Source organism: Puma concolor, chromosome E2 (assembly GCF_028749965.1).
Source record: "Puma concolor isolate L17-30 chromosome E2, mPumCon1.1.hap2, whole genome shotgun sequence".
NCBI lineage: Eukaryota > Metazoa > Chordata > Mammalia > Carnivora > Felidae > Puma > Puma concolor.
Genome location: NC_141681.1, coordinates 2,728,856 through 2,752,897, shown reverse-complemented (window position 1 = coordinate 2,752,897; position 24,042 = coordinate 2,728,856). Strand labels below are relative to the sequence as shown.

At 54.1% G+C, this 24,042-nt stretch overlaps 1 protein-coding gene and 1 long non-coding RNA gene across 5 annotated transcripts in view; one reads left to right on the top strand and one right to left on the bottom strand.

Moving 5' to 3' along the window:
• Nucleotides 1-9,784, bottom strand: part of ZCCHC14 (zinc finger CCHC-type containing 14) — a 61,198-nt gene extending 51,414 nt beyond the window's left edge. For 3 of the 4 annotated variants that reach the window (XR_015244595.1, XM_086688732.1, XM_086688733.1), the window contains exon 1: nucleotides 9,173-9,783. Coding sequence is in view for 3 of the 4 variants with exons in the window: in XM_086688732.1 (XP_086544858.1) it covers nucleotides 9,173-9,736 (564 nt within the window). In the remaining variant the exon portion in view is untranslated. Of the gene's footprint in view, nucleotides 1-9,172 lie in introns of all 4 variants that reach the window. The other variant, XM_086688734.1, reaches the window with a different exon arrangement.
• Nucleotides 9,785-11,669: 1,885 nt separating this feature from the next.
• Nucleotides 11,670-22,330, top strand: LOC147573299 (uncharacterized). Its single transcript, XR_015244596.1, has 3 exons — nucleotides 11,670-12,940; nucleotides 13,926-14,035; nucleotides 21,403-22,330. It is a non-coding gene; the product is annotated as an uncharacterized LOC147573299 (long non-coding RNA).
• The last annotated feature ends 1,712 nt before the right edge of the window (nucleotides 22,331-24,042 follow it).

Below are 24,042 nucleotides of genomic sequence, written 5' to 3'. Positions count from 1 at the left end.
CTATGAGCTGTCAGCACAGAGCCTGAAGCGGGGCTCAAACCCACGAACCGCGAGATCATGACCTGAGCTGAAGTCAGACGCTTGACTGACTGCGCCAGGCACCCCATCTTTTTTGGTTTAATGTTTATTTTTGAAAGGGGAGAGCACACAGAGAGGGAGACAGAGAATCCAAAGCAGGCTTTGCGCTGTCGGTGCAGAACCTGATGTGTGGCTCGAACCCACGAACCACAAGATCATGACCTGAGCTGAAGTCAGACGCTTAACCGACTGAGCCACCCGGCGGCCCCTAGGGTGAGCTTTCATCAATGTCCAACACCTCCCTCCCACTCAGATTTCACAGATGCTCAGGACACAGCCCCTGTGGGGTGGCAGGGACCACAAGGTTCTGGACTGAAAGAGACGGTCTCTGCCCTCCAATAAGTCAAAGTCTGGTGATGGAAATTTAAAGAAACACACTTTAATATAGTAAAAGATATAGGACAGAAGGAAGCCACAGAAGGCTTTTAAGTGTAAGCCAAGAACTGGGGGCTGGGGAGTCCCAGGTACCAGGTGTCCTGTCTGAGAGGTCAGTACCTACGAAGGTTCAGGGGAAAGAGGGATTGCAGTAAACATAAGGAACCTCGAGTGTAGACAGAGGGGAGTACAGACAGGCAGTAGACAGATCACAAACGCTGACGCACGCCATGCTAAGACCTGCACGCCAGAGAAGAACAAGCCTATCGGCATCTCACCATGGCACCTGTTGTTAGAGGCTACGAGTGGGGTCAGGGGGACAGGTTGTCACAGTAGATGAGACCCAGTCAGTGGGATGGGTTGTCACAGCAGAGTAGACCCTGGTCATGAAGATGGGCTGTCACAATAGACTAGACCCAGGTCACGGAGATGGGTTGCCATAGATTAGACCCCGGCCAACGTGAGAAGTTAGACATGTCACTGTGATTTCTAGGAAAAGTTAAGGTACCAAAGTTTCAGGATAATTAAAAAACACAGCTACGAGTTATTTCTTGCAGACTTTAAGCAGTGACATCAGCTTAATTCTAAAGGGAGATAATCACTCACTTGCGTGCCAGCATGCCATCTTGACTCAGGGGAAGGAGCGGAGCTACACGAGGCTAGGGGTTGTGCTTGATCCCTGAAGACTATTTTAATCTATGCCCAGGCTCCCTGGCAAATGGCCCCAAATCTAAGTGCGCCTGCACAGAAGCGTGCCATAGATGGGACCATCGTGTCAAGTGTGGCGGCAAGAAAGAGAGGGAGAGGGACAGACAGGCAGGGCAAACACTGACTTGGACTGCAGTGTCAACAGAGCAGAAACCCACGAGGATGCTGAGGACTTGGTCACTGACTGGAGGGAGACCAGAGAAGGCCAACGACAGGAGAGGCATGGACTTCCAGCTGGGGGTATCGGGGCCGGGGTGAGGCAGTCAAGGACAGTTAGAGGGAGCTTACCTTTGGGCATACTGAGCTACCTGGGACCTCCAGCTGGAGCTCAGATCTAGCTGGGCATGCAGATTTTGAATTCATCAGTGAGAATACCATCATCAAAAGGGCAGGAAAGCCGAGAGACTGAAAACACTGAGAGAAGCGGGAAGAAGGGAGTGCACTGCGAGAATGAATGGAGGCGGAGATTCCCAGCAGGATGCTCAGCCAGCCCAGGAGCCTTTAAGCCAGCATCCAAGGGAAGCACCTCCACAACCATATTTGCCTTAAAAAAAAAAAAAAAAAGGAAGCACCCTCCCCTGGAAGATAAGAAAGATAAGGACCGAAAAGCATGCAGCGAATCCTTCAAATAAGAGGCCATCCAGACAAAGACATCAATGAAACTGAATACACAGAGTTTAGAAGTCACCCCACATATATATGGGGAGGGCAGCACGATGGCATCATTCAACAAATGGCACTGGGGCAACTGGGTTTTCATCTGGAAAATATAAAACTAGCTCCGTACCTTACCCCAAATAAATTCCAGATGGCTCTGTTAAATGTAAGAGGGGAAACCGCGCGAGTTCTGTACCAGAAGGCACCACAGGGAAGGTACACGGCATCACAGGCGCACGGCCGTAATCCATCGCGGGCGTGATGATGTGTACAATGCAGACAGTATAAAGCATTTCTACTGATGACACAAAGCCCAGTCGCCACACAAGATTGATAAAAAGAGCGCTAAAAAGAAACTGCATGGCAAAGTCAACAGGCAAGAAAAAAACCCCAGGAAAACAAATACTTGCCACTTCTACTAAAGACAAAAGGACAACTTCCTTGAAACTTAAAGAGCTCCTAACAATAAAGATCAACAACTCGGCAGAAAAGGGCAAAGGATATGGAAAGCTTGCCAAAAATAAAATGCTCATTTTTTTAAAAGTTTATTTATTTTAAGAGAGACAAAGAGTGAGCGGAGGAGGAGTGGGGGCAGGGGTGGGGGAGAGACAGGCTCTGAGCTGTCCCTGCAGAGCCTGAAGCCTGCTTCAGAGTCTGTCTCCCTCTCTCTCTGCCCCTCCCCTGCTCACGCTCTGCCCAGCTCTGTCTCTCTCAAAAATAAACGTTAAAAAAAAGATGTTTTTTAATGTTCAACCTCACCCACGAGGGGGCTCACCCATGAGAACAAACCCACCCCACCCTCAGAGATGCTGCCCCCCAGCCACGACCCCCGCCCCCTCTGCCGCTGGGAGGTGTGCAAACGACGCTCACACATGCCACCCCGGGTTCCAGAAGACGGACTGGGGCAGTTGCCTGCACTCACACAGAGGCACACACCCCGTGGCCTACCAGCAGTCCCATTTCCAGGTTTCTAGTCCCCGGGTACACACGCATCCGAACACGAAAGGCCGCACACGTGTCATGTGTAATATGTAAACGACTGGATTGTTCATAATAGTGGCATGGGAACCAAATGCCCTCCCTGGGGACCCACGAAACCAGAACGAAGACGCTCCGTGGCCTGATGTGGACTGCATGTCCAGAACAGCTGCAGGGGGAAGAAAGCAAGGCACAGACCTGTGTGCGGAGCAAGGCACCAGCTACCTACTTGTAAATACACGGCAAGTTCCTCTGGAAGTTTCTACAAGGAACAAAGAGAGAGACAGAACTGGATACTAGGAAAAAGGTAAGAAATCTCGTTTTTTTTACGTGCGAAATAACAAGTATCAATACGCAGGTAAAGGAGAGAACGCGGCCCACACCTCGAACTGTCCTGTGTGTCCTTCTCCCATGTGTGGAGGAGGAGGGAGATGTTTCACTTTTGTCTTTTCAGTTTGCACCTCTGGTTTTGTGTTCTATTTAAATTTTTTTAACAGTTTATGGAGTTCCCTTTAATAAACATAGATTTCGCCAAAAAGGATGGAGGCAAAAGCCAGGTTCCAGGAGGCCGAGGCGGCAGCGGAAGGTGAGCTGGCTCCAGTCTGTATCGTCTGGGGGGCCGGGCAAGGTGCAGCACCTGTGGGAAGATCCTGTCTGTAGATGTGTGCATAGAAGGTTTGAGAAAAATGTGCATGTGCTTACAAGCATGTTAAAACGTCAGAAGGATACACAGCAAGTTGTTAAAAACGGACACTCCCGGCAAGTAGGAACGAGGTTGGCTGGGGGAGGACTTGCTAACGAAGGGACAGACAGTGGACAACGTGGAAGGAAGGGGTTCTGCTGTTTCCAAGACAGGTAAGAGGCCCATGACAACACTGATGTGCCGGGTGGAGAAACAGAGGAGGTCAAAGACCGAGGCGGGGGACTTGGGGGGAAGTGGGAAGGGCAGGAAAGGACAAAGTTCAGACACCTGAGCTAACACCCTCCCGGAGGAAACAGAAAGATGTGACCACAACAGAGACTGAGGGACGAGCCCGTGAGAGGGCCTGTGACGGAGAGAGGCGCTCTGCCTCAGGACCTCAAGGAAAAGTAACGAACGGTAAGGACGCACACAAGACATTTTGGGGGTTCGTGATTTTTCTATGCACCCGAGAAACACCCACCTGAAATCCCAAACACGCTTACAGGCGAGATGCTTAGTCCAAAGGGTCTCTGACATCCGAGTGCCCACCCCCACCCCCAGTTTAGAGTCAGGGCCACAGGCCTGCGCTTCTCCTGGGGGTCGCACTGGCAGGCCGAGGCCCACCCCGTACGGCCTGATCAGAGATCGGAGTGGCTGCCAGAGCATCAATCATAGGAAAGATATTCGGTCCGCCTTTGTCTTCACTCTAGACCACCTCAGGCCTTGTAACTCAGAACAAAACAAACTGCTTAAGAATTAGCCTATTTTATACCATCCATTCAAGAGAGTGACTGAATCAACTCCAGCCGTAATAAAAAAAAGAACTAACCTATTTTATTAAGCTCTTGATTACGCTTTTTCACTGTGACAGGAAGTAGCTCTGAGACACAACGGGTCTCTCCACACACAAGACCTCGTGGGGACTGGGGGGGAGTCGCCCTTGCTGTCTGCACTGCCTGCAGCAGGCTGGCGTCGGGAATCAGAAACCCTCGACCTGTAAACTTGTCAGGCGGCTCGTAAACTAATGAGAGAACTGGTGTCCTGAAAGGTGGTTTCTCAAAAAAAGAGAAACGTCCCAAGGATCTTTTTTCTGAAATGTAATCCATCCAAGGCAGAAAAACAATACTCAAATAAACTATTTTCCCGAGACATCACAGAAATTTTGAGTCACGGTCTCTGGGAGGTCGGCAGCCACCAATTTAACAAACAAACAAAAACGTACCTTCTACTAGCTTGCCTTTAAAAATGTAAGACTCATACAACCTGGTTGGTAGGAAAAAAATAGATTAATCCCAACCGTCCTCAGTCCAAAAGGAGGGGGGATGAAATACGCAGGACTGAAGAGAAAATCAGAAATGGGTAAAATGAGGCCCAAGTAACTAGTGAACTTCCAAAACCGCAGAAATAAGGCAAATGTTGACGAGTGCCTGTAACCGTGCTGTAGCGCATGTAAGTACCTCCACATTACTCATTACAAACGTAAATCAAACTCCACACCAACTACAGCGGCAGCACTAAGGTTTGTGGAGCTGGACGCAGGGAATATGAACTTGTGCACATGACAGTTGACAGTCAACAGCCCCAACGTGGGGCGGTCGAAGGACAGTAACCAAAGGCCCCGCGGTTCGGGTCACCCTATCACACAACGGCGGGACCACGGCAGCTCCAAGCAGATGTGGTCAGATGCGCGTTTTCAATGAGTAACTACACCACCGCCACAAAGTAAAACTGCCTCCCAGGATGTCTCAATGACCGTCGCGTGCGCTTCACTGGAAAAAGAAGGCAGTCCTCGGGCCTCTGAGAGCTGGCCAAACACGAAGTAACAGATGAAGCGGTGCAGGCGGCCAGACTGAGCTCATATGCGGGGCTCAGACCCCCATCAGCGCCCGGAGCCAAGTGCAGAACTGGAGCCACCACTGTGCCTTCAGGTCACGGCTCCTCCTTAACATCAGGGATAAGAGCAGCTGCTCTGGACAGACTCACTCCCTTCCCGTGGAATGCCAGATCCTCTACAGCGGGCAGAGCGTCAGGTTAGAGAGACCGGAGGCGGCCACTCACACCTCACAAGGTAACCAGGGCACCAACTACCAATGCTCCACCTCCGAACTACAACGATTTTCAGCAGCTTAGGGAAGCGATGAAACACAGCCAGCTGGTGCCTGCCTGAGGCGAGACGTTATGAGCAGTATTTGCGTGCAGCCGGTGTCCACCGTGCCTTCCCTAGCGCTCTTGGGTGCAAACCCCAGGACACACGCCCGAAGGAAGACCACCACCGCACTGCCGCACCGAGCACGCCGACAAGGCTCGGCACCCCCTGGAAATCTCAACGTCACGCAAGTCGTCCGGCTGTGATCTTCGCCAGGAGGATTCCGAAACACCAGGGCGGGGAGGCAGCTTTCCCCCACCCGGTCCGGCTAGAGGGGAGGCTTCCGCTGGCTCTGGACCACCACACTGGCCCGACAGCACCGGGCCCGGGGCTCGGGGCAGCGTGTTCTCAGCGACCTTCAACAGCAGCTCCCAAGAGGGGTGCCATACAAGGTGCCTAAGCAGCCACCGGGCGGGCTTGGATGGAGACAGTGAGGTCCCTCGGGACAGCCACACGTGGACAGTGCTTCAGAGACGACTTGTGAAGCATTAGGTGTAAGGGATTAAAACAAGAGCCTATTAGCCCCGAGGAAACAAAATCTAAGAATGAGCACGTGCAACCATCCAAGTGCCCATCAACCGATGAGCAGATAAACAAAATGGGTCTATCCACACAACGGATAGTATTCAACCCTGAAAAAGCAGTGAGGCACGGACACATGCTTCAACAGGAATAAACTCTGAGAAGTGGTGCTAAGTGAAGGAGGCCCACCACAGAAGGCCACACACTGGAGGACTGTGTTCGTACAACACGGCTGGGACAAGCACAGGCCGCCCAAGCAGAGGAGCAGGTAGGGCGTGGGGGGGGGGTGGGGGGGTGGGCAGGGACTGCCGACAAAGGTGCGGGGCTCCTTCGGGAGGTGATGAAACCGTTCTGGAAGCAGAGAGCAGCAATGGGTGCACGACTGCGTAAGTGTATTAGAAACTATTTTTAAGCGTACACTTCGAAGCAGTGACATTGTATGATTTTTAAATTAAATCTCAAAAAGCTGTTACTTGAAAAAATAAGCATATACCATAACACATCATCATCTTATGTAAAGGAAAGACTGCGAAGGGTAAAATTGAACTTTTCCCACAACCATGGCTTCACACTTAAACAGGAAGAGAGTATGAGTCCCGCCGACCCCCAGCACCAGCTCAGGAGGAGCTGCAGACCAGCACACCCACGGCACCTGTCGGCCACTGGGCACGCAAAGCTACCGCAGTCTGCCGCCGGCTTTGCCCTTCCTTCCCGAATGTGAAAATGTCGACTTTACCTCACTCACACTCTTAAGCGCCTTCTGCTTGTCCTCCGAGCAATGAGGACTGTTAAACAACACGGTGACTGTATCAGAAGACATACTTATAAGAACTGCTACTTTACAGAAGGTAAAGAAAAAACCAAACCCACGTCTTTCTTTCGAAAGGGTTCAGAGCAAAATACAACCACTGACAAAAGAAAGGCAGGTGGAGCCTTACCAGGGCTGCTTTCCCGGGACGACAGAAAATGTTAGATTCAGAGACCCCAAGAAGGCAAAACGCTCAAATGTTCCATTTCACCACAGAGGCCGACTCCAAGCAGCAAAGGGTGCATCGGGCCTTAACTTTAACAGAAAGTTAGATGAATGTGCTTGAAATTAGTTTAGCAGTGACACAGGGGAGGTGGGGAAAACGAGGCACCGTGGTTGTTCAGAAATGTGAAAGCAACAGCCCTAAGGTTACTCACCATAACCTCATTATTGATCAATTTCCCATGGATCAAAGCTCCAAGCAACTACTTAAAAATTAATTTAGAAAACATGAACTCAAACTCAAACTTGGGGCGCCTGGGTGGCTCAGTGGGTTAAGGGTCTGACTCTTGATTTTGGCTCAGGCCACGATCTCATGGTTCACGAGTTCAAGCCGTGCACTGAGCCCTGCGCTGACAGTGCAGAGCCTGCTTGGATTCTCTCTCTCTCAAAATAAATAAACATTAAAAACAAAACAAAACAAAACACGACAGGAGTATCTCACTCCATAACAGCGTGCCTGGCTTAAGTCTGCACTCCCTGCACGTGCTGTGGGCACGTCAAGTGTGACCTCACGTAGCCCCCCGACAAGCCCAGGAGGCAGGTAAGCTACCTCTACTCCAGCAGGGAAACACCAGGAGGACGGAGGGTTCTGGCCAAGGTCACACAGCTGGCCAGCTGGCCATGTGTGGGCAGGGGTGGGGGCGGACTAGCCCTTCATGTCATCACAGGAGTTTCTCACCAGACAGAAAGGCTCTCTTCGAGAGCGTATTTTCATTCCAGGGCTAGCGCCTGCCCCACCAAAATCATCATCGCCATCTTCCGCTTCTGACAAGTGATGAGTCTGCACACACAAAAGAATCCCCTTCAAGAGCTGATTATGCCTGGACAAACAGCCCCAGACGCTGGTGCACCGCACCCAAAGAGAAGGCAACAGCATGTGGAACTGACCACAAGGGACTGAAATCCCACAAACAGGTGACATGCCACCGGCACCCCAAGAGCCTACCGAGCCCCCTACGGACGACCACAGCGCTTTCCCTTTGTTGTAGCTGAAACACCGGTTTCCTGCCCAGTGCACATCACGCGATTCAGAGTCACTTGAACACACATTTAGGAAAAAAACCTCAGTCTCAGATCAACGCCACCAAAAACAGATAAGACTTAGATTAAAGCCAACAGAGGCACCACAACCACATCTTAGAGAAAAACACGGAAGAAAAATAAGCCACAATCCGGGGTTGAGAGACCGCTGAACACCACCACCAGCAGAACAGAGAGCACAGGAGTGTTAGGTGAAAACAGCTCAGACCCCGTACAGAAGGCACCGGGCAGCACTCGAGCCGACAGCAACCTCTCCAGGGAGAGTCCCAGGGTGATATCCACACACGCCACCCTGGGTCACAGAGAAACCCTTCCTCTCTCTGCACCGCTTTGGCACTGGGTCCCAGGGGGCTGGGAAAAAGGAGCTGGAGCCCCGAATGCTTGGTGTTTACATAGTTTTGAAACATGTAGAGGAAAGTTCACGTTTCTGAGGGAACGACCACGATGCCCTTCCTGCTTAGCTTGGAGACGGAGACGTTAACCTCACATTCCTTAGGAGACCAACAACCTGGGGACTCAGGCAGATCTGCCCCGACAAAGGCAGGAGGACCTCCAGGAAACAGCCGTCTCGCGGGCGTCCAAGGCCCCGCGGGACAGCCACCACCCCACCGGGGAAAGGACACCTAGGCCGCGGGGACTCCCCGCAGCGCGCCCATCTCCCCCTCGACCGCGGCTTCCTTTCCTGCTAATAAACACCAGATTTTGGAGAAACCAAGGCGACACAAGGTATAGCTCCTGTCGCCCAAGGGGACGATGAAGGGGACAAAAGCGTTCTCGCGTGTCCAGCCGCAGACGTGAGAGAAAGGCGCAAAGGGGCCGCGAACTCTGACCGCACACGCCGGCCCGCAGCCCAGGGGGCTCCCCGGCGGCCTCTGCGCGCCAGGCGGGTGCGACCGCCCACGAGGGGCCCTGGGGGAGGGGGGTAGTGGGGTGGGGAGAGGCTGAGGGCGCGCACCTTGTGGCAGGCCGGGCAGGTGGGCAGCGCGCTCTTGCCGCCGTGGCCCCCGCCGCCGCCGCCGCCGCTGCTCAGGCTGCTCTGGATCTGCGTGAGCTCCTGGCGCAGCACCTGCTTCTGGTGGAAGCTGAAGGCCGGGTGGTTGGAGGCCATGGTGAAGAGCAGCAGGAACTCATCGCCCGTGCGGCCCTCGTTGAGCTGCAGCCCGTAGTTGTGGATGATGGAGTCGATGTGCGTGAGCGTGCGGTACAGCACGCCCGCCGCCTCGCGCTGCTCCGAGCCCAGCAGCGCCAGCGACACCAGGAGCTTGCTGCGCACCACCTCGTCCGTCAGGTTGGTGAGGCTGCCCAGGTCGGCCGGGTTGTTGGCCTTGATCTCCGAGTCGCGCAGCGAGTGGTAGTCCTTGCGGGCCAGGTCCTCGAGGCACGAGCCGAGGAAGCGCAGCTCGAGCGGGATGCACAGGTCCAGCAGGCCGCACAGGAACTCCACGCGCTGCGGCGACGGCAGCTCCGAGAACCAGCGGTACACGCCGTCCCTCTGCAGCGGGCAGCGCTTCTCCACCATGCTGCCGCCCGCGCCGCGCCGCGCCCCGGGGCCGGGGGCCGCCGGCCGGGGCCGGGGGCGCGGGCGGGCGCGGGCGGGGGGCGCCGGGGCCCGGGGCGCGCCGGGGCCGGGGGCGCGCGGACCGGGGCCGGGCGAGGGCGGGCGGGCGCTGCGGGCCGCACCGGGGCCGGGGGCGCGCGGCGCGGGCGGGACCCCCGCCAGGGGCCGGCGGGAGGGCGCGCGCGAGGCGCCGGGGGGGCCCGGGGCGGCCGGGGCGGCCGGGGGCGGCGAGCGGCCGCGGGCCCCCCGCTCACGGGCGGGCTCCTGGCCCGCGCCCGTCCCCAGCGGCGGCCGGTGCGCGGCGGCGGCGGCGGCCGCTCCTCGTCGTCGTCGTCGTCGTCGCCCGGGAGGCGGCCGCCCCCATCTCCCCCCGCGCCGCAGGGTCTGTCACTGCGGGCCGCCCCCCGCCGGAGCCGCCCGGGCCATGCCTCCTCCTTCTTCTCCTCCTCCGCCTCCTCCTTCGCCGCCGCCGCCGCCGCTGCCGCCGCGCCTGGGCCGGCCGGCCGTTGCCGGGTCGGAGGCCGCGGACGGCGGGCGGGAGGGCGGGCGCGTCGGGAGCGGCGGGCGGGCGCGGGGCGCGCAGGGACTCGCGGGCGCAGCGGCAGCGGCGGCGGAGGGATCTGCGCCGGCACTCGCTCGGCCTCGCGCTTCGGCCTCCCCGGTCCGCGGACGGATCCGGGCCGAGCGCGGCCGCGTTCGCTGCTGACGGGCGCCGGGACGAGGCGCAAGTGGGCGGGGTGGCCGCCTCTCGCGACAGCCGCGCCGGCCAGGCCCGCCCCTCCCGCTGATTGGCTCGGGCTGCCCCTTCTCGGCCCGTGATTGTTCCGGGTCCCCAATCCGATTAGCCCCCGCCCCGTCCACGCCTCCCCGGGGCTGTCGATCACTCTGGAGCCGCCCCGTCCCGCCCCGCGGCGACCGGAGGGGCGGCGCGGCGGAAAACCCGGGGCGGATTCCTGGTCGCTTTTGTTCCCGCAGATCAGCGCGCAGTATTGTTTGAGGTGAAAGCCGGGAGTCCGACCTTCCCGCTTGACTCCCGGGCGTCGCCGTAGGGAGGAAGAGAGTATCTCCGAAAAGCTGCTGGAGCGGGGGCTCCGGAGACCCGAGCCGTGACGCGGTTTTCCCTCAGCGAGGCTGTGTGACCTTGGCCGAGTCGCTTGGCCTCTCTGAGCCCCAGGCGCCTCCTTGGAAACCGAGGGTAACCCTCACCGCCCCGGGGAGCGGGAGGGGGCTCGCGAGAAGGTCGCGAGCTCGCAGACGGCCTGCGCCCGCCCTTGCGAGCCGGCCGGCCCGCCTTGGGGTGAGAAGGGAGCAGCTCTCTCCGCAGACCTCGCCAGATGCGGCCATTGTTAAGTCAGCCGGCTGTCAGCGCGCGAGGACCCCGGGGCACGAGCAACGCCCCCTCCCCTCCTGGCCTGTGCGCGGCCCCCACCGCAGGTGGAGGGGAGGCCGGGGCACCCGACCCCCGTGAGTCCTACAGCGGCAGGCCGGGCCCCGCAGCAATGGTCCATTCTCCCTGCCCTTCCCCCTGGGTGCCGTCTTTTGACTTCTGGCGACCTACGACTCATCTGTGCGTGCCAGGCTCTGAGGCCCTGCCCTGCCCGCCCTGTGGAGCCTACACCCTGGTGCTGGGCAGCACACAAGAGCAAGGCACTGAATAAATGCATGCATTTCTGCAGGACGTGGTCCAAGGTGCTGGAAACTTCCTAGCAAGACATTCGCCAGCCTTGGGACCTCAAGGCTGAACAGACTTTGCAGAGCCACTCTAGGGAGAGAAGGAAAACGTGCTTCCCACTCCCTGACCCCTCTCCACGCCTTGGGCAAAATTTCCCAGAGCCACCACGGTGCTCTTGGTCAGTGAAGGGAGGAGCAGGCATCCAGGTGGCAGTCCCAGGCAGTTGAAAATCCACATAGGCAGGAGGGGTGAGGCTGGTCCCCGTTGGGTCTCCCTGCCTCACTTCCCCGGTAGAGTCTACTGTCTACAAGCAACCACATCAATCCTTGTTCACTCTGGCCTCACCTTTTCAAGTCATTCCAGGGAAGTAGCCACATTCCAAAAGCTACCATAGGAGAAAGTAAAATAATACGGAAATCGGGGCAAGTCAACACGTTTGCCTCCTATTGGTTAATTAGGTTCCTTGGAGCAGAAAGATCTTGGGACCTTATGGCGCTCAGGTTCCTCCAGGGCAGCCCCACCAGGGTGTGAAACCTCCAAGCTGTGGTGTCAAGCTGACCTTCGTTCCAGTCCCAGCTCTGGCCAGCTCTGTGACCTTGGCCCTTCACCCAACCATTCCAAGCCTCAGTTTCCTCATCTATAAAAGGAAACCAGGAATCCCACTCCCGGCAGCTAGCAGAGATGCTAACCGGCCCTGGACAGCTGGGGAAATTGAACCACAAGTAACGATCGAGGTCCCCCAGCTCCTGACCGCCTTCTTGTCCCTTTTTTGCTCTGCCGTTTGCTATTTAATGTGTGTACTGGACAGCTTACGGATTAGGGTTTCCTTGTAATAGACAGAAAAGAACAAGCAGAGACTCCCGGTGGAGAAGGCCATGTGAAGACAGAAGCAGAGATTTGGAGCCAGGGGTCGCCTGGAGTCACCAGGAGCTAGAAGAGGCAGGAAAGATCTTCCCCTGCAGTCTCTGGAGGGAGTGTAGCCGTGGGACACCTTGACTTTGGACTTCTGACTGCGGGAGAACACTTCCGTCATGTTAAGCCCCAAGCTGTTTGCTGTGGCCACTCCAGGACAGTCTTACAAGTCTCATTTCCCCTCATCTGTACTCCAGCTCAGTTTAATCCAGCTCAGTGGAGAATAAACCACTACCCTGCGGGAGCACACCCCACAAAGGGTTTGGGGGCCTCCAAGAAGAATGACACCCAGCTCCTCGACTTTAAGGAACAGATGCCTGGACTCCTGTTCTGGAAGCCGATGGCCGCCCATCTGTGGGAGCTTTCTATCAGCACACAGTTCCCTTCCCAGGAAACAGCCAGGAGCCTCCGGAGGCTAAAGTGGACGGTGACCTGCCAGTCCCTCTGAATGCTAGAAATGCTGTCTCTTGGGGCTGGCCATGCGGCTGTGGTTTTCTCAGCCAGCTGCTGCCCAGGGCTCCTTCCCTAAAACAGCCTCCAGCCCCAAGCTGTTTGGAGCTGGTCCCTTTCCCTGACTTCAGGTGGGACTTGAACGTTTCTCCACCTTCTACAGAGTGGAGGGCCTGAGGATCTGTGGGAGGAGGCCGGGGAGGGGAGCGCAGTGTAAGTCAGAGGGTAGGGCGTTCCTCCACGTGATCAAAGGGGCTGTAGGTAAAAGGGAAGCAGGCCGTGTGTTCAGATGAGAAGAGATTCCCGGTACAACGCTGTGTGGACAGCAAAACTCACTCCCAGGAGTGAACATACCTGCCACGTGCCTAACTCGGACCAGGGACCGACAGTACAGTGGGCCCTGCCCTCGGCAGCTTGCGGTCTAGGGCCAAACGATATGTCTGTCTATGTTTTCCAAAGGACTGGAGTGGAGTATAAATTAATACTATTGTTGAGAAAGAGAGAGAGAGACTTGGGATTCACCCCAAATGCCCCAGAGAAGCGATTTTGCAATGAGGATGGGCTGTGCCTGGGATGACTTCCTGTGTCTGAAGGGATACGGAGTCGCCGCGGTCCTGGAATGCGGCTGAGGCGAGAGCTCGGCCACCTGGACTCCCAAGTCCAGCGACCGGCCCCCATCGCCCCGCTTCTCCGTTCTCGCGTAGACCCCAAGCCTAGGGGAGGAGCCTGGAGGCCATGTTGTGATAGAAAAATGAAAACAGAGTGCAGGTCGCGAGTCCCATCAGCAGGAGAAGTCCTTGAACAGTGGGGCAGAAGTACACCCAGGCTCCCTCCTGGATCCGCCACTTTACCTTCCCTTCAGGGTCTGTCGAGGGGTGTGCCTGGTCTCCAGTTGGAGACACGTGCTGATGTGCGTTTTGCCTTTACCCAAGGCCCTGCGTTTCTGACACAGAAAACAAAGGGACCCCAGACCCCTTCCGTGCAGGCCTTACGAAGTAGGTCCCTGATCTCACTGATGGCATCATTGCTCGGTGCCTCAGCCCCTGATAGCCTCTCGTGATGGCCACAGCTCTGTGAGCCTGCTTCTGAACTGCTGTCACTGTTCACGTTTTACAGATGGAAAGGTCATCGTGGGCCCAGGGCCAAGCAAGTTTGTACGCGTTGGAACCAGATTCTGACCTGAGTCAGTTGCCCAGGATCTGCCCCTCCCGGAGGAAAGCATAAAGGTAACGTGTTTATTCGTTATTTCTGCGAACCAGAGGCTCCAGCCATTATCTGTCATCTGCCGCATGCAAGTTTTCCTTAGCCGTGGCCTCCCACAAAGTCCACCTGGAGTCATAAACGGGCAGTTGTCCCAAACAATGCCTGGCGCTGATTCTGCACAGACACACATTTTCCTCCAGGGCAGACTTGCTTTCTTAGGTGTCTGTGGCCTTGGGCTAGGTGCCGTTGCCACGGAGGGAATTACCTGGGCTCTTATTTGAGATGGTGGTTCCTCAGCCTGACCCCGGGTACGGAGCCAGACTCCCTGGGAGTGGGGTCTGGGATGCCACATTTCACCAGCTCCCGTGTGACCCTTGTGTGCACCTCGCGGAGACGTTTTGCTGTCAGGCTTCCCGTGTGCTGCTTTGGACCGAACGATAGCAACCACCAAAATAATCAGTTAAGTCCGTATCACAGGCCTACACCTTGACCGGGATCCTCCGTGTTACAGATGGGGAAGCTGAGGCACCATCCGGGGCTCGTGGGTTCTCGACGAGTCCTGAGCCTTATTTGTGTCGTATGTCTGTTCAGTTTTCACATTTGTTCGTTTCCCACACCACAGTTAATTCACTGCTGCTTTTGGTTTTGTGCGTTTTCTCTTTCCACCTTGGAAATTTCCAAGCATACCCAAGAGTCAGTCGACTAATGTAGTGATTGCCTGCGTCCCTACTGCCCAGCTTCCTCAACGGTGACATTTTGCCATTCCTGGTTCATCTGTTTCCCCCACCCTGCTCTAGCATATGTACATAATTCTTCTGGACTATTTTAAAGCAAGTAAGTTATGGATTTTAGATATATAAGTAAACAATAATATACATATATATTGTTTTGCCTGGTCATGAGGTAATGCATGCGCCTTGTACAGAGATTATATCTCACTAGAAAATGATATAGAACTCACAAAGAATCTCACTTCTCAGTCATAACCAACGTCAACATTTGAAAGTACATCTTCCTAGACACTGTTGTATTCATATGCATTTATGCACACCTATTTTTACAGGAGCAGTCTACTCTCCACAAAAATAGGGCTGTTCTCCACATTTTGCGATCTCTTCTTTCCACTTAACAACATATCCCAGATGTCTTCGCCTGTCACGGACTCTCTTCCAAGTCCTGGTTTTCAAGGGCAGCCCAGAATCCCTTTGTTTGGGCGTACCGCAAAATTTTCTACTAATCCCCTATTGCTGGACATTCAGATTATTTCTGTTCTGCTGGCTGAGTTTCAGAAGGCAGTTCTGCTTATCCTGGACCTTGCACCAGGCTGAAACCCGACCTGCCTCCTCCAGATCCCCCATGTGTTTCCGAGAAGTACGAGCAGGGCTAAAGCGGAGGAACTGGATTGCTTCCCAGTGCCATCCCAATCAAGGCTTCACTGCCTGGCTTGAAGTCTCAAGATACAGAACACACCCAGACTCAAGTCGGGGTGAAAAACACATTTCAAAGGCAGGTAACGTATTGTTTGGGTGACAAGGTGTAACTCTGAAATATGGGAGGATTCTTTTTAAACAAACACACCAGAGCTCACCCAGCCCAGTAAAGCTTCCTCCTTCAAGGTGCTCACCCCAGAAGGCCAGCTCCTGTTGTGATAAAACTATGATTGCTTGAAAATATACATGTGAACTCCTCTTTTAAAGCTGCCTCCACAGTCTGTGTAAATAGTTTTTGGAGACACTGTAGGCCGGGAAGTCTTTGTGCTTCAAGGTGGATTGACATCTGGAAACAGTCTGTACTGCAGACAGAAGAGTCTACTATGTCTGGTTTGAGCAGAAACAGATTTATTAAGTTACAGCAGGGGCCTCAGAGTGTCTGGCAGGATTGGAGAACAGATGTGGACACCATTTTTGTATCTTCCTCTTTTTTTTTTTTAATGAATTGCCTGTTCATGTTTTCTGCACATTTTTCTATCAGGTTTTGGGTCTTTGTTTCTGTCAATTCCTAAGAGTTCTTTGTATATTAGAGCTATAAAAGCCCTTTATCTGTGATTTATGTTGAAAATATTCTGTCCCAGTTTGTCAGTTGCCTTTGACTTCATTTATTGTGTTTTTACCTTGAAAAAAAGCATATTTTTGTGATCATTTTTTGCATCTGGATTTTAAGTGGTGGTTAGAAGACCCCTCCCTACACCCAGGTTATAAACAAATTAATCTGTGTTCTCTTGTATTATGTATATGGTTTCATTTTTTTTTCATGTTCAGGTCCCTGAACCATTTGGAGTTTATTCTTATGCACAGTATGAGGTATTTGCTTTTGAAACCCAGTTTTATTAAATGTATCAATTACACCAGGGGTTGCAAATTAAAATGCTTTAAGGCCAGGCAGAAAGTAAATGAGTGAAGGTAGGTGGTATAATAAAATAGGGTGAGGTTTGTAGGTGGTCAGGGATTAGATTTAAAGCACACACACACACACACACACACACACACACACACACACAGGGGGTGTGTTAGTTTCCTATTGCTGCCGTAGATAAATTATCACAAACTTCGTGGCTTATAACTACAGCATCTATCCTCTCATGGCCCCGGAGATTAGAAGTTTGGAATCCAGGGCGCAGGGGGGCAAGGTAGGCTCCTTCTTAAGGCTCTGGTTAGGAATATATCCCAGGCCTCTCTCCCAGCTTCTGGTCGCTGCTGGCAATCCTTGGTGCTCCTCGGCTGTAGCCACATCACTCCAGCCTCTGCCTCCATCTTCAGGTGGTTGCCTTCCTATCTCTGTGTCCAATTCTGTGTCCACCTCTTCTGACAAAGACCCCAGGCATTGGGTTCGAGGCCCACCCGATCCAGTGTGACCTCATTTGATTACATCTGCAAAGACCCTATTTCCAAATAACGTCACATTCATAGGTGCCAGGTAGACATGAATTTTGGGGGGACATCATTCAACCCAGAACAGTGAGGGAAAAGCAGAGCTGTCTGGAGCCCCCCGCAGCCTGCGTGCTCAGAGCTTGGGCCCCTTATGCTGCTGTTGGGGTCATCTACACCTAGCAATAACGAGTCGCTGTATTAGGAAACTCATCACACTTCATTCTGAGAATCAGTCTTGAGAAGCATTGACAGATTGTCACTTGAAAATGCCCTGAAAAAAAGGAAAAAGAAATCTGATGGCCAATTCTTCCAAATGTGAATAGATGGCCTGCCCCACAGCCAGTAGAAAACAAGTTTGTTCAGTATGAAGATTAGGGCTTCCCCTTAGAGGCCAGGTCTCTGTTACGTTTTTTCCTTCAGAGTAAGAGGTGAATTTCTACAGATTCCTCTGTGCTGAAAGAGGGCCCATTTCATACCAGAGAAGGAGGAAGGTGGTGTCTCCCCTGCCTAGAGATGGGGGAGGGGGTCTCTTGCAGCTAATGTCCCTGTCAGACCTCCCAGGGTAGGCAGAATTCCCAGTCTTTGCTTATCTAAACACTAATCTAAGTGAAGAGATTTTGCAGATGTAAAGTCCCAAGTCAGGTGACCTTGACACACAGAGATTATCTGGGTGGGCCTGGCATAATCAGGTGAGCCTTAAAACTAGAGAGTTTCCTCTGGCTGCTGGCAGAAGGGGTGTCAGCAGCGTTAGAAGCGTCAGGAAGACATATGGTATCATTGCTGCTTATAAAACAGACAGGGCCGCATGGGAAGGAAGAAAAAGGTGGTCCTGACCTATAGCCAGGAGGACACAGAGACCTCAGACCTGTAGCCTCGAGGAGGTAGATTCTGCCACAGGCAAGAACCCAGCCACCAAAACCTTGACTTCTGCCCATTAGACTCTGAGCAGAGATTCCGATGGGTCTGTTCAGATTTCTGGCCCACAGAACTTCCAGATGCTACATGGGTATTGTTTTAAGCCTCTAAGTTTGTGGTGACTGGTTATACAGCAGTACGAATTAATCTACCTCTGCTTTTGTTGAAGGTCTGGGGGCAGGGACACTAAGAATGGGGAGCGAAAACGGAGACGTGGGATTGGATAATCCCATTCTCCCTCCTGCTGCACCCTCCCACCCACCCATGAGAATTTCAGGCCCTTGCGTGAGACATAGAGACACCAAATGAATGGGGCTTGGGGTGTCCTTGGTGGCTTCAGAGGTTGATGGAAATCAGACATATGTCCCCTCTTCTTGTGCTTAAGCAGTTACTGAAGACGAGGGAGATTGGTGGGTCTAACCACATTTTATCCTGGTGTTTTATAGGTTCGTAGGACCAGGAGGAATCCTGGTATTTAACATAATTAACATAATCAATTCCCCCTTTGGGGTAACATCCCGGAAAATTGCATCCTGCCTGCCCCCCCCCCCAAAAAAAAAAGCAAGCGGCAAAGTTTTTTCTCTAGGTGCACCTAGCTTCGGGCAAGTCACTTCCCCCTCCCAGGAGCTCCTACTCATAGACTTGGAGGCAGCGGGCATGAAACATGTGGCTTGTAGCAGGTGCTCAATAAACGTTAGCAATTGGGTTGTTATGACCGTCAAGTGTAACGCCTGTTGCACTTGACCCCACCCCCATGTCGCTAAGCTGCATGACCCAGGGCAGGTCTTCCAAGTGCCCTTTCCTCATCCTGTCACAAAAGTGAGGACTAGAGAAGGAGCTCACACAGCTCCGGCCACACAGGCACTTCACCCGGGCACAGGTGCCCGCTGCCAGAGCGGAGCCTTGCCTGGAAAGGTAACCCCAGGAGCCCTGAGCGTTGAGAGGCCACGTGGATGGCAAGTGCTAGGTTTCGGGTGGGGGTTAAGGTCCGGGCTGAGCAGGACAGTTCAGGGGCTTGAAAAACATTTTGTCTCTGGCAGGCTCTGGGACTCCTGTGTCCCAGAAAACCCTCCGGCAGGAGGAGGAGAGGTCAGTGCCTGCAGCAGAGGACTCTAGAGGGCCTCTGATGGAGAGGGGGTGTGAGGAAGGAGCAGGGGGGTCAGAAAGGCCCTACTCAGGCAAGGCTGGCCCAAGGCCATGGGAGCAGAGGTGTGGGGGGGAGGGTCTAATCTTGGAAGAAGGCATCTTTGTCCCTCTAAAGGGAACAGGTGTGGTCCTTTACCTTCCCTCGCAAAGAAGACAAAAGGCAGACACGGGTCTCTGTTAATGGTTAAACTGTGTCCCCCTAAAACATGTCTTAGAGCCCTAACACCCAGTACCTGTGAATGTGACCTTATTTGGAAGTAGTGTCTTTGCAGATGTAATCAGGTTGAGTGAGGGCATTTGGGTGGGTCCTAACCCAAGGACTGGTGTCCTTCTAAGAAGAGGAGACACACGGGAGAGGCCATGTGAAGCTAGAGGCAAAGACTTGGGGACGCCTGGAGCCCCTGGGAGCTGGGATAGGCAAGAAGGACCCTCCCGTAGAGCCTTCGGAGGGAGCAGGGCCTGCAACACCTTGACTTTGAGCTTCTGGCCTCCAGAGCTGTGAGAGAACACATTTCTGCTCTTTGAAGCTCTACCCCCGTGTCCCGGCTCCCCGTCCGTGGTGCTCTGTTACGACAGCTACACAATACGGACCTGGTCTCCAAGACAGGGGTGGGGACAGCCTCTTGGTAGATGTGCAGCATGGCTGGTGAACTACCAGAAAGCCCTTCCCAGCTGTTCTCCCACTGGCTACAAAGGTTGGAAAACAACACTTTCCCATGCCTGGCTTCCCTTGTATCCAGGAATAACCTTGTGATCCAGTTCTGGCCAGTAAGACTCGAGTCAAAGCCTGACGAGGGGTTTCTGGAAAGTGACTTCTCTCGCAGAGGGGAAATGTGTCAGGCAATCCTCTTTGCCCTCCCCATCAGAGCATTCTGGAACACAGCACAGCCACGGTGGTGGAGGCCTTGTTCCCTTGTGATGACACACACGAGGGAGACTCACCCAGACCTTGTGCCTGGCGCCACCCAGGCGCAAGCTTCTTGTTTGAAAAATAAACCCACGTTTGTTCAAGTGAGTTGGGCCCTCTGCCACCTGCTGCTGAATGCCTTCTTAGCCGATATGGTGGTTTGCCCGCAGGGGCCTTCCCAGACCCATCTCCCCTCCGGTGGACCAGAGAGGTTGAGGGCAGGCACTCCAGAAGTCAGAGTGAGCAGACTCCAATCCTGGCTCTCCCCCCCCAGCTTGCCCCGTGTCCCCCTTCCTCTGCAAGATGGAGGTAAAAGGTACCTACTTGAAGAGGCGGCTGGAGAATTAGGTGAGAGCCTACTCAGCAGGTGCTCAAGACGTGGTGGCTGCCAACATCTGTAGGAGCATCTCCATCCTGTGGTCTGCTGAAGACCGGAGCCCCGCAACACACGCGTTGCTGTAAACATCGGAAACGGCCGGGGTGAGCGGTATCCACGTCACCTGGACTCTGAACAAGCTCTTGCTGCCGAATGAGTGCCCTTGAGCTGACTGTGTGCGTGTGTGTTTGCAGCACAGACAACCTCCAGGTTGGCCCAAGCCATTTCCACGACAGAGAACAAAAATGGCACTATATCATCCCAGCTGCGGTCAATCATCACAGCTGCGGTGGGCTCCGCGCGCAGGACACAGAGTGGCAAGTCACTTTTAAAGGACAGACAGCTAGCAAGTGACAGAGCTCAGCCTTGCGTTTGGGAGCTCACTGTGCCTCCTGCCAAGCCCAGCCAAGCTAAAGGTTTTGGCACCAAAGGAGGGAAGGCCGAAAGAAATGCCAGGGGACAAAGCACTTTCACGCCTCATTTAACCCTTGTGACAAGCCTTTGAGATCAATAGATCGTTATCCTCACCTGGCAGAGGAGGCGACCGAGCCTTGAGGAAGGAGAGCTGAGCGGAGGATGCGGCCTTGAGGAAGGAGAGCTGAGCGGAGGATGCGGGCGGAGCAGGGCTAGAACCAAGGTTTCCTGACCCCCAGTCCTGCCGCCCTGTCCCCCCTGGAATGGCTGCAAATGGAGGCTGAATAGAGATGACAACCCTGTGGGCGAGGAAGGTCATCATAGGGCATCTCTTCAACACGGCTCAGGTGACCTTGGAGTCACGGAGCTCACACTCGTGGAGACCTGCCGGAGGCTGTGTGCTTTGCATTATTTCCTTCGGTTCTCCTTTCGCAGATGAAGAGACTGTGGTTCAGAGAGGCCACCTGCCCTCTGCACACCACCTGCAAGGACAGATCCCACGTCCGGTCCACTGTGTGACCCTAGTCGCATTGGATGTTTCCTGACCGAGTGGAGGCCTTGCCCTCACGTGTTAACCATGGCAGCTCTGGTGCGCGGTTGTGTTTGCTCGTATGTGTAATGTGTATTTGACTTCAGCTTTAGATTCTGTCTGAAGAGTGCTTTCTGAAGCTGACCATTTTTTGAAGCCACTGGTCCATAGGTCACACGTGTGATTCTTTTCATGCATTGGCTCCTTGGCACTGAGACTTCCTCTTTCTTACGCAGGGACAGCTTTCCACGTGGACATCAGTACGGAACTCTCAGAACCATCCCTGGCTGTGAAATACGGTAAGGCCATGCCAGCGTGTCCCAAGGGAAGTTCAGTCCTGTTGGCACACGTCTGTTGGCACCTTAATTAAACTATAAGCTCCCTGAGAATAGGGACCGACCGGTCTGATACGTTTTTGTCATTTTGAGTTTCCAGCTCTAGATGGATGCCTTGTATACAGAAGGCACTCGCTAAGTGTTTGCTGATGGTCGTTGCGACTTCCCAAATAAGTTTTTGCAATGCTTGTTCTAGAGCTCTGCCTTTTCCTCTGTAGAGATTGTGGTACCGTGCTGATTTCTCCAGTGAGTACAGAATCTTGTCTATCAGGGATGATTTATTATGTGTAATTATGTTTCTGACCCTTGCAGAGTGGAATTTTTTCCCAAAATATTGGTAATATTTCCTTATAACATAGCCTGAATCCCAGGACAGGAAAGACTTGATCCGAAGAGAATGTGGTGGTCATGTGAGGTTAACTTCTTCATCAGCAGATGAAAAAGGAGATAAAGGGACCATCAGGGGTCATCCAGCCAGTTCACTTATCAACCTGCCTTTGGAGGCTGATTCCTAACATAGAAAATAGTTGGTATGATTCACAACTTCTTCAGATGTTTTTAATGTTTTTTTATTTTTGAGAGAAAGAGACAGAGGGTGAGTGGGGGAGGGGGAGAGAGAGAGGGAGACACAGAATCCGAAACAGGCTCCAGGCTCCAAGCTGTCAGCACAGAGCCCGACGTGGGGCTCGAACCCGCTGACCGTGAGATCGTGACCTGAGCTGAAGTCGGACGCTTAACCGACTGAGCCGCCTGGGTGCCCAACAAAGTCTTCAGATTTTTGATCAACTGTGGCCAAGTTTTTCTGTATTAAATGTATGATAACATTTTACGATATCGTGTTCTGTTCACATCCACTCATGCTTCTGACATTACATGTGATGTTATCCATGTAACCTGCTAACTGGCAGGTCAGAAAGTCCTGAGACATGAAGGATCCAGAATTGGTTCATGCACCGTCTCATGGACACCACTGAGGACCCAGCCTCTTTCTGTCTATACATTGCGCCCTCCTCAGGGTGTTAGCCTTGACCTTAGGCTGGTTCTCCTCAGGCTAACAAGTGGCTGCAGCTGTTCCAGGCATCACATCCAGCTTCCAACAGAAGGAGAAAGATTATCTTTCTTTGCGTATCAAGCTTAAGGGGGAAAAAAGTCTTTCACCGAAGCTCCTCTGCTCATTGGCTAGGTTGTGTCATATATCCACTGAAACTAACCACAGACAAGAGGGCTGGAGTCATCGTAATGGCCCTTGATCAATCAAGATATGCCTTCTGGGACTGGAGCCTGCCTCTCCTGAAGCCCATACATGTACAGAGTGTGTAGAAACTGGAACAAAATCAGGGGTCTCTTTGCAGATGAGGACGGTGAGGCTCAGGTCACCCGTGGTACACTCTAACTGAGATCTGTCCGACCCCAATTATGTCTCCAACGGACCACGCTGCCACGTTACGTGAGGTGTGGGTGGGGTTGTTGTCACCCTTTATCATAAACGCCCTGGGCATCACCTTCCACTAGAGCCAGCCTTTGATCAGGTATGTGCTCTGTAATCAGTCATTTCACAGCTGGGCAGATACAACCAGGCCAGGTTCCTGCGTTGTCCGGAGGCCAGGTCTGCCGGGTTAATCTCCTCGTCGCCGGGAAGGACTCTGCAGCCCCTGAGTGCACTTTCTCCCTTCCCGGCCACCCCGCGGCTAGTTCTCCGGGAGCGAGGGAGGGGACGTGTTGCTTCCCAGTCCCGTCAGCCTCTCTGGAAGGTTGGCTGAGAGGCGAGGTTGGAGGGGCCGTCTGTAGTGGGCGGGGGCACCCCTGGACTGATTCACCCATCGCTGGCCCGTCGCCACGGATAACTGAGGGGTCACACCTCCACGACAACCTTCTCACCCTCTGGCTCACGTGCGTGCACGCAGCACTGTGCGTCGCCAGCACGGACACGGGCCCGTGTGCTGCCCCAGTCCTGCGGCGACCGTGCCGGCACCCCCTTCATCGTGTCTGGGCTCATTAACAGTCGGCTGTGTCGGAAACGCGAGCGAGCCGGAAGAGCCCGGAGACACGGGAGCCGTGGTTCTTGGCTGTGTGGCCCCAGGCGCACCACTCAGTCTCCCCGCACCTCACTTTTCCAATCCGCACGGTGGGCTGCCGTGTGGCTCGGGGACCGTGGGTACGGCGGTGTGCGTGTGGCCGGCACCCGTGAGCAGTGGCCGCTTCTCACAGCCGTCAGGGTGTAGCCGTGGCAGGTTCGGATGGAGCGAATTAACCTCCTGGTGGCCACCTGACCTCTTGACTTTCTCTGAAAGGAGAGCCCACGTTTTCCTGTGGGGGTGGCCTTCCAAGTCTGTGGGCTCGCTCTTGCTTTGTGTGGGGAGACAGGGAAAGCAGCCTCAAATGTTTGCTTGTGGGCGGGTGCCTTAGCTTCCCGTGGCCGCCATAACAAATGCCCACAAACTCGGTGGCTTGAGACGACACACGTTTTTATCTCACTGTCCTGGGGGCCCAAAGTCGGACACGAGTCTTACAAGTTTAAAAATGGGGTGGGACTGGAGCTCC